This window comes from Bidens hawaiensis, unplaced genomic scaffold (assembly GCF_021521415.1).
Source record: "Bidens hawaiensis isolate Kalapana, Puna unplaced genomic scaffold, B.hawaiensis_p1.1 tig00042373_1, whole genome shotgun sequence".
In the NCBI taxonomy this organism is placed as follows: Eukaryota; Viridiplantae; Streptophyta; class Magnoliopsida; order Asterales; family Asteraceae; genus Bidens; species Bidens hawaiensis.
This window is the reverse complement of record NW_027505779.1, coordinates 70,768-81,515: the sequence shown is the minus strand read 5'-3', so window position 1 is coordinate 81,515 and position 10,748 is coordinate 70,768. Positions and strand designations below refer to the sequence as shown.

The 10,748-nt window shown below is 39.0% G+C and overlaps 1 protein-coding gene across 1 annotated transcript; it reads right to left on the bottom strand.

Annotated features, from left to right (window-relative positions):
• Positions 1-3,848: 3,848 nt before the first annotated feature.
• Positions 3,849-5,302, bottom strand: LOC143615268 (uncharacterized). Its single transcript, XM_077088433.1, has 3 exons — positions 5,010-5,302; positions 4,292-4,735; positions 3,849-4,200 (listed from the first exon to the last, which is right to left on the bottom strand). Exons 1-3 carry the CDS (start codon positions 5,300-5,302, stop codon positions 3,849-3,851), a joined length of 1,089 nt encoding a protein of 362 aa, XP_076944548.1.
• Positions 5,303-10,748: the final 5,446 nt, after the last annotated feature.

Sequence of the window (10,748 nt, the reverse complement as noted above, 5' to 3'; positions counted from 1 at the left end):
GTTTTGTCAAATGCTTTGGTATAAAGGTCAGCCTTTTGAAAATCCGTATGAATTTTATCAATTGAGATTAATTTCTTTTCAAAACAATCATGTATAAAGAAATGAAGAATCTCTAAATTTTCCAAGTTTATTTTTAAGTTCCATTACTTCGTTTTCAAGATTGGAAATACAAGTTCGGAGTCGAATAATCTCCTTAAAATGTTGATCAACTTCGATGATCTTATACTGAACCATAGCTTTAAGATCATGATTGCTTTCAGACAGTTTTTGAATTTTAAGAGTTGATTGCTCTAGCAATTTTGTTTTCTGTTTGTAGCATTCTTTAATCATAAAGTGATCTTTTGTGAGAGTATTATTCTGATTTAAGGCTGCTTCAAGTTTGACTTTGAATACAGTACATTCAACACAATCAATCACCTCAGATGAAGGTTCAGATACATTAGTTTGAGGTTTAGGACATACCTCATCAATCTTAGCCATACATGCAAAAGATTCAACTTGATCAGGAATTGATTCAGTTTGAGAAGACAGACTGTGATCAGTATCCATCTCAGAATCAGATGAATCACTTTCCTCAGATACATTATCACTGCTAGCATCTTCAAATTTCTCTACTGGTTCAAAGATTGCCATATTCGCTTGATTTCCCAACAAACGTAGAGACCAATCAACAGCGTCATTCACCACCAGAACTTGAGTAGTAGGAGATTTATCTTGTTCACCAGATACAGTCGTTTTACTCTTATCCCCACCAGATGAATTCTTTCCTGAAGATCTTTCTGAATTGCATGGCCCAGAATATTCTTTTCTTGGCTTATCACATTCTTTGGCAAAACGGCCAAAGTCCCCGCAATTGTAACATTTCACCTTCAGTTTATCAAATCCGACCCTTTTATTCAACGTAGGAAGATCTTTCCTAGTTCGTTACATAAATCTCTTGACTTTTCGAACTATCATAGCCATGTTCCATTTGAGATCCATCAATTCAAGATCCCTCTGGGTCGATTTGATCATAATCTTCATCTGTTAGTTCGCTCGTGGCTATCTTGCTTCCAACAAGCTGTTCATAAGAGGTCATGAACGCGCACACGAATGCAAACTGTTGTTCAGCCTCTTACAGATTTACTTTAGGCAAGCTTGATGATGGAGCATTGGTGTTTGCATTAGCTCCATTGGCCATAAAGCATACATTAGGAGGACAATTTACATTAGGAATTTCTTCTTGAGCTTGTGCAAAGAAAGCATTGATTGGTACAGAACTTGAAGATTGATTAGCTGGCATCGCACCCCCATAGAGTGAAGGGTTTTGAGTTGAAGATTGCTGGTTTTGATTTTCCTTCAACGAGTTTTGACATTTGATATCAAACTCCCTTTCCTCAATCTTGTTGATGAATTGTTCCGCTATAAGCTCGGTGTTTCGAAAGAAATCGTTTTCTTTCAATTCAAACAGAAAAGTCGAATATGAAGGAGGCAAGGCATTCTTCAGTGTTTCTGTTGGCTCAAGATTGACACTTGACATCTCCATAATCAGATGACTAAATCGGTTAATCATCTCTTCAACTGTCTCGTTTTTCATCAAAATAAAATTTCTAAATTGAAATTTTACGAGGGTCTTCTTACTCGCCTCCACTACCACCACCTAACCACCAACGCCTCCGCCGCCACCACCACCTAACCACCAACATATTTGCCGCCACCACCGCCCCACTTGCGTCACTGACGGGTGGATTGAAGAGCCACCCTTAAGTGTATTAATTCTAAGTAAAACATGAGCGTTTACGTGTTATTTCAAGGATTTAGGTTACTACTTCATATTGTGTATGATCGTAGGTTTAGGTGCTGAGAAAAGGTGATGCAAATGAACTATAATGGAGAGGAGAAAGGATGTGAGAGCTGGTGATAACAGTCAACAAGTCAAACAAAGTGGACATTGGTGGACCTGAGGCTACCACAGCTTACGGTAGCCACCATAAGCTACGGTAGAGGCTGGCGTAGGAAGTTTACCGTAGACAGAACTTTTCTGGCGTAGGGTGACGGTTACATCTCGAAAAAGATGTTATATTTTCCTTTTGACATGCTTTTCAAGTTATTCCGACTTCGATAATTGTGTGGGGTGATTTTGGTGCCTTGAAACAATATTTTGGGTGTTTCTAATTGAAGATTAACATCATAATCTTGGATTACTTCGGATTAAGCTTGGTATGATGATTTCAATTGTGTGTGGCTAAAACTTCTAGTATTTCTCTTGGTTGTAAGGTTATTGCAATACTCTTTTTGTTTATTATTCTTGCATTTGAATTGATTATCGAATCATTTAGATTAATATAATCACGTTGTTTGTTTGATTGTTTGTAATTTGTCCATATCATTTAACCTAGTTTCGTTCTATTCGTTCTTGGTGTTTTTGACAATCAAGATTTAGTAGAAGAAATTAGGTTTAAGATTATATTGATTGATTACTAAGTAACGACCTCGCGTTTTAGGAATTCGAGTACTTAGTTCTTGATTAATCACAAACAATTACACTTACACGAAATCAAGATATTATGATTTATCCATTGAACTTAAACAAAAGAGTTACGTAATAACCGAACTCCAAGAGGAATGCTCATTTAATCAATTGCTTACAACCTTCGTTTAGTTTATTTAGTTTATAAAATCAAATCAAAACCAATTTGAGAATTACTTTTTGGTCGTTAACATTTATAATAGCTAATTGTTGAGCTACTCTATTAACACATATTCCACAAACTCCTCGTGTTCGACATCCACTTACCGATATCTAGTTAGTTGTAATTGGTTTATTTTTTCTTGGTTAACACCGATAACAAATACCACTTGAAGAAAAAACAAATTCGATCAATACTTCCCTTGCAAAGGAAAACCAAATTACTTTTTGCCCTTTATTAAATCCCTGTTAAACCGACCTCCTCGCACAGCACAACCGATTTCCAACTGAAACCCGGCCAACAACAATTCCTATCAAAGTAACCAGCTTGTCTTCCGATAGTTGCGCCAAACAGAAAAAAATGCCGATGTCTTACGGTCACTAAATCTCAACCCGTCGCCGACCCTTGTCTCGATCGTTGACCCTCGCCTTGGTTATTCGATCACAACTTGACTGAAACCTCCTTACCGATCACGAATGTGATCGATGTCTTGAGTATTCAATCACCTTCTTATCGATCACGACTTTGATCGATAAACTCCAAGAGCGCAACCACTCTGATACCAATTAAAGGCCCAGATCGAATCGAACACGAACTAAACTCTGAGAATACTTTGACACAACTCACCAATTTTATTAATCAAGAAAATAACTCAAAACTTGATCAATTATCCAATGACCCTTACATGAATTCTTTGGGTTTATATAGAGACTCGATTACAATTAGAGTAAAACACAAACTCCTATTTATCTATTAAATAAAATTCCATCTCTATCTAAAAAATAAAATAGATACTTATCTCTAATTATAATAATTAATTAATTAATGAGATCGATCCATTAGCTCGAACCGGTCCCACCTTCCCGACCCATGACTCGGTTCGGGAATTAACTCCAACAATTACCCCCTTAATTTCCGAACCGGAATAAGCGGACCTTCAACTTCGAACACATCTCTTTTGTTCCTTTTGATTTGACCCACGATATTGACCTTCTCGGCTTTCACAACCATATTGGTCCTCATCATCTTGGTCTTCACCTCTTGGAACTTCTCTTGATCAATGACTTTGTTCTTTCGGCTCTCCCGAACTCGACCTCCTTTATGACCATGTCCCCGACCATTCCCTCGGCCGCATGAGCTCGCATAACCGCTCCTTTGGTTGCGATTCTTGTCATCTAATCAATCGAACAACAGTTTTCCTTGATCATCTTTTGTTTCTGAATCATTTAACTTTTCCTGAATCGGCGTGGATTTCTTAACATAACCCGGAACTCCCACTGTTAATTTAATCGTGTATAACCGGTTTCTTGTTCGAAACACCTTCATCATAAGTTTACCCTCGTCATCATACAAGAGCAAATAATTCTCCTTCATACGAACATCACACCCGTTCTCCGTTGCTTGACCAAGACTTATTATTTTATCTTTCAAGCTTGGTATAAAATAAACATCGGATAAAACCCGATCATCTCCGGTTTTCGATTTTAATAAAATCATCCCTTTACCGCATATATCAACACACGACCCGTACCTGAATTTTACCTTACTCGTTATATTTTTGTTGAGTTCGAAAAAATACGACTGGTTACCGACAGTGGTTCGACGCTCCGTTGTCGAGATACCAAGTGCCTTCCTCCACTTTCTTGTCTTCAAGCCTTTTCGGGTTAACTCGTTCTTTGTTTAAATAAACTGTCTCGTGAAGATTTAAATAACCAACCGGATCACTATCGGCTTGTTCTTTCGTTTCAGTCAGATTTGCTTCCTGGTTTGCTCGTCTTCTTTCCGGACACGAGGACGCAAAGTGTCCCATCTCGTCACACCGAAAACACTTAATCTGGGAGCGGTCTTTCTTTTCTCTTACCCGTTCTTCTGTTTGGTATGATCCTTGTCCTCCGGTTTCCCGGCCTCTTACACGTTCCCATGAACTCTGCCCACCTCTACCTCGGCTACCGGACTGATCGTACGATTTACCTTTGTAACTACCTTCTGATCGATTGAAAAGTAACTGACTTTGAGACTCCGAAGCGCGCTCTCGCCCTCGTAAACGTTCCTCAAACGCCTTAAGTCTTCCAACAGCATCTTCAAACCTCATACTATCGAGATCAACAATTTGCTCGATTGAGGCTACCAAGTTGAAGTATTTGTCTGGAACCGCGTCGAGTAACTTCTTCACTAAAGCATCTTGCGCGAATAGGTAACCAAGACACATTGCCTTTGAAACCATACCGGTTATTTTTCCTGCAAACTGATCAACAGTCTCGTTTTCCGCCATCTTGAGTTTCTCAAATTCACTTTTCAGCTTAGGAGTCGAGCCTTTTGGACTCGCTCGGCCCAACATACTGTGCCTTCAAAGCCGCCCATATTTCTCGTGCATTCTTGTATTGAGCAAACTGAAAAATAATATCACCTTCCACCACTTGAAACAAAAAGGACCTTACTATTTTATTTTTCTTCGCATCAATAGCCGCATCTTCTTCTGGTTGAACGACTTCCCATAACCCTTGATCGTCCAAAATCGCTTCCACCACAATCGACCATGTAATGTAATTAGTTCCATTCAGCTTTGGAACCTGTAACGAAATCCCCCCGATCGCTTTGGGTTGGATTATCGGCCTTTCTTCTTCACCTGCCATTGACGCCCTTTTTCTTCCGTCGGTAAACACTTAATGGTGTCGAACTCCCTTGCTCCAGTCCGATGAAACAAACGCAAACAAATCAGTCCCGAACCACTTTTCAGAACCAAACCCTTTTTCTTGGTTAACACCGATAACAAATACCACTTGAAGAAAAAACAAATAAGAAAAACAAATTCGATCAATACTTCCCTTCTGTTGACTTTTGTTTTTTGTCCTCACCTCATCCTTACTAACCAAACCATGACCGCACCTTACTACCAAACTCAAGCTTACCAAGTTCAAACCTACCAACCTCAACTTTCCCAACACAATGCACCACTCATCCAACCCATCCAAGCCATACAAGCACCACCTCCTCCACCACCGCAAGCACCTCAAGTCAACCAAGGCAATCAAGGACGAGCTTTCATGATGAATGTTAATCAAGCTCAAGCGGCAAACGATGTTGTGAACGGTATGTTTTTAGTGAACCAACATTTGGATTCCATTTTATTTGATACGGGGGCCGATAGAAGTTTCATTTCTTTGAAATTTGAGTCGAAAATTGCCGTGTCTCGAACCAAGCTTTCCCGGTCGTTTTCTGTTGAAGTCGCCAATGGGAACTCCATCACCATAAATTCCGTTGTCTGTGATTGTACTCTCGTTCTTGCTAACCATAAATTCTCCATCGATCTCATCCCGATGCAAATGGGAAGTTTCGATGTCATAGTAGGCATGGATTGGTTATCTTTGCACCGTGCCGAAGTTGTTTGCTTCGATAAATTCATTCGCATTCCGCTTGTCAACAGTAAAATCCTTAAGGTCTTCGGAAAAGCTACTTCGAGAAGGCTTAATCTCATGTCGTGCTCTCAATCGCAAAAATAGTTACGCCAAAAGTATGCTCCGCTCCTAGCTCTCTTGGCGAAAAAAGACAAAAAGGAAAGGAAAATCCAAGATATTTCTATTGTTCGTGATTTCCTCGATGTCTTTCCCGACGATATCACCGGTCTTCCACCCGTTCGTCCGATTGAATTTTGAATCGATCTTGTTCCCGGCGCAATGCCCGTGGCCAAGGCTCCTTACCGTTTAGCCCCGTCAGAAATGCAAGAATTATCGAACCAACTCAAAGAACTTTCCAATAAAGGTTTCATTCGTCCAAGCTCTTCTCCTTGGGGCGCTCCTATTCTCTTCGTGAAAAAGAAGGATAGTTCGTTTCGTATGTGCATCGATTATAGGGAACTTAACAAACTCACCATTAAAAATCGTTATCCCTTGCCACGAATCGACGACCTATTCGACCAACTTCAAGGCACAACTTGCTTCTCCAAAATCGATCTTCGATCAGGTTATCATCAATTGCGTGTTCGCGAAGAAGACATTCCAAAAACCGCTTTCCATACTCGATATGGACATTTCGAATTTTTGGTTATGCCCTTCGGGTTAACAAATGCACCCGCGGTGTTTATGGACCTCATGAACCGCGTTTGCAAACCTTTCCTCTATAAATTCGTTATTGTCTTTATTGATGACATTCTCATCTTTTCCAAATTCAAAGCCGAACATGAGCATCATTTGCGTTCCATTCTCAAACGAACGACTTTATGCCAAGTTCTCCAAATGCGAATTTTGGCTTGAGCAAGTTCAATTTTTGGGACATATCGTAAACAACAAAGGTATTCATATTGATCCCGCTAAAATTGAGGCCATTAAGGATTGGAAAACTCCAACGACTCCCACGGAAATTCGATCGTTCCTCGGTTTAGCCGGATATTATCGACGTTTCATTCCAAACTTTTCCAAGATCTCTTTGCCTCTTACCTCCCTCACTCATAAAGGAAAACCATTTGATTGGGGTTCGAAGCAAGAAAAAGCCTTTTGTACTCTCAAGGACATGCTTTGCAATGCTCCCATTTTAACCCTTCCCGATGGAAACGACGATTTCGTGGTATTTTGTGATGCCTCTTATCAAGGTCTTGGTTGTGTCCTCATGCAACGAGGTCAAGTCATCGCTTACGCATCAAGGCAACTTACGGTCAACGAGAAGAACTACACGACTCATGATCTTGAACTTGGTGCCGTTGTTTTTGCTCTCAAAATCTGGAGACATTACCTTTATGGTACGAAATGTGTGGTTTTTACCGATCATAAAAGCCTTCAACACATTTTTGACCAAAAAGATCTCAATATGAGACAACGACGATGGGCCGAATTACTTAGTGATTACGATTACGAAATTCGTTACCATCCCGGTAAAGCGAATGTTGTCGCCAACGCCCTAAGTTGAAAGGTTAATGTTAAATCTGTTATGCTTCTAAGCGTTGTCGTTCAAACCGATCTTCAAATTCGAATCTTCCAAGCTCAACGTACCTCCGTTGAAGAAGGTAACATGTACGAAGAAATGTCATGTGGAGCCGAACTTCAACTCGAAACCAAACCCGATGGTCTTTTGTACTTTCTTAATCGTTTGTGGGTTCCAAATCGCGATGACCTTCGTACTTGTATACTCGACGAAGCTCACAATTCGCGGTATTCCGTTCATCCCGGTGCGGATAAGATGTATTACGATCTTCGTGCTACCTTTTGGTGGCCGGGTATGAAAAAGGACATAGCGTTATTCGTATCTAAATGTCTTACTTGCTCAAAAGTTAAAGCCGAACATCAAAGACCTTTTGGTCTACTCGAGCAACCACCGATTCCCATTTGGAAATGGGAAGACATTGCTATGGACTTTATAACTAAATTACCCAACACCCAAAAGGGCAAGGATAGCATTTGGGTGATCATCGATCGTTTGACCAAATCTGCTCATTTCATTCCGATCCGCGAGAAGTATTCTGTCGAGCAGCTTGCTCAAATCTATGTTCGAGAAATCGTGTGCCGACACGGTTTACCATTGACTATTATCACTGACCGTGATGCTCGTTATACCTCTCATTTTTGGCGTTCACTTCAAGAAGTTTTGGGAACACGTCTCGATCTTAGCACCGCTTATCATCCTCAAACGGACGGTCAATCTGAACGTACAATACAAACTCTTGAGGATATGCTACGAGCATGTGTTCTTGATTTCGGTGGGAATTGGGATTCTCACATTCCGTTCATTGAGTTTTCTTATAAAAATAGCTACCATTCGAGCATTGAGATGGCTCCTTTCGAAGCTCTTTACGGTCGTAAATGTCGTTCTCCGATTAGTTGGAACGAATTCGGTGAAGCTCAAATCACGGGACCCGAAATGGTTCAAGAAGCCACCGACGTTATTGATCGAATCCGTAAGAACCTCGTAGCCGCTAGAAGTCGTCAAAAGAGTTACGCCGACAAACGACGAAAACCGATCGAATTTAATGTTGGCGATCTTGTCCTTCTAAAAGTATCTCATTGGAAGGGGGTAGCCCGTTTCGGAAAGAAGGGTAAACTAGCTCCTCGTTTCGTTGGTCCTTTTAAAATCCTTGAGTGTGTTGGAAAAGTAGCTTATCGACTCGAACTACCGGAAGAACTTACCAGTGTTCATCCAACATTTCATGTTTCAAATCTTAAAAAGTGCTTAGCCGAGGGTAATCTCCATATACCTCTCGACGAAGTACACGTCGATAATTCGATGGTCTTGGTTGAACGACCCGTTGAGATCATGGATCGCAACGAGAAGAGAACCAAGCGTAGCCGTATTCGGTTAGTCAAAGTTCGATGGGAATCACGGCGCGGCGCGGAATTCACTTGGGAGCGAGAAGACAAAATGAAAGAGAAATATCCACATTTGTTCGCAGCATCGTCCTCGTCTTAATTTCGGGATGAAATTTCCTAAAGTAGGGGATACTGTGACATTCGTCAATTTCGGGTCTTGTTTGTATTTGTTTATTATGTAAACCGACCCGATTGGTAAACCGAAGCTTATGTTATAATCAAAATGATGGATTTATGTTACAATATTGTTTCACACTTGTTGGGTCTTGAAAACATCCTACCTTTATTTTTATTTTTATTTATTTATTTATTTATTTATTTATTTTTATTTTTTTTTTGTTGTTTTGTGTTTTTGTCTTGATCCATTTTGCATGAAAACTCTTGTGTCTCACACCCATATTTGACCACCAACATTACCCTATATATACACCACCTTTCCTCTTCATTTTCCTTTGCTACAACTCCAAAAATAAAACTCTCTCAAACATCAAAGATTCAAGGTTATCTTCTTAAGTGTTTTTGAAGGTTTTAGTCTTTCATCTTAATTAGTTTATGTAGCCTTATTAATACTTGTTTATGGTTGTGCAACATATATATAATATACACCCCTTGTTTACCTTTGGTAGTTACCTCTCCGATTCTGGTCGGTGAGGTTTCGGACCTCATAAGGAAAGGCTTCATGGAGGACTTTGTGTCCTTGATATATATACATCTATATAACTTGTACATACATATTAATCCTGCTTATTTTAGTTTGTTGGTCATGTTTACAAGTTCCATGGTTATGGGTTTTTAAGAGTCTATGCTTCGGTTTAACCGTAAATAGCTCTAAACCGTAAACCGAACTTTGTTACTAGTTTTGTTAAATAATTGTTTAAACATACTTATTGTTAGATCTAAGTTTCTAAAATCATTTTTACAAATTCTATGGTTATGGGTTTGTAGAATCTTACCTTGGTCTTAACCCGAAACACGATCCGAACCGAAAACTGAACTTTTGTTTAAAGACTTTATTGTTAACTTTTGGTTGTAAAACTTAAAGTATTTTTTTTTATTTGTACATTATTATTATACAAGTTCTTTAGTGTTTGGACATGTGGAAACCAAACCGATTCTTACTCGTTTAAGACACACAAGTGTGTTTTTTTTTAGCCATCAAGACTTGTATATTTCTTTAAAAATAGTTACAAATTGATTTTTAAATATTTTCTTAAGTACTTGGAAATGTTGGATCCAACTTGATCTCATAACAAAGTTTGGACCGACAAAACCGAACACTCGCTTAACGTGCGTTGTTAGTTCTAAAACAATGGAACTACATACTTGGTTAAGTCTTATTAAATTTTATTGAGTTATCTCATAACATTCAATATTTTGGAAAGTTGACTTTGGGTTTGACTAATTATCAAGACCCGAACCGACAACCCGAACACTCGATAAAAAAAAACCGTTTTAGTATCTTTATTCCAAAGGGATTTGCATTCTTGCATTTTACCCACCTTATTACTTAACATAGGTTGAGTAAATATTAAGGTTAGATACTTTAACCCGGTTTCGAGCAAACTTATATTTTTAAAGGGTTATTATTATAAATTCTTAAATAGTTACATTTTAAACCTTGAACTTTAATTATTTACATTTCTCAACATTTATTTTGTTTAAAGACCTTCAAGACAACCTTTCTAAATTCAAGACTTCTTTTCTTTTTAGGCATTATGCGTTAAACTCGTCGTTCCAACAAATCTCCAAATTATCATCTTTCAAGTTTACTATTTGAAGGTGAGTA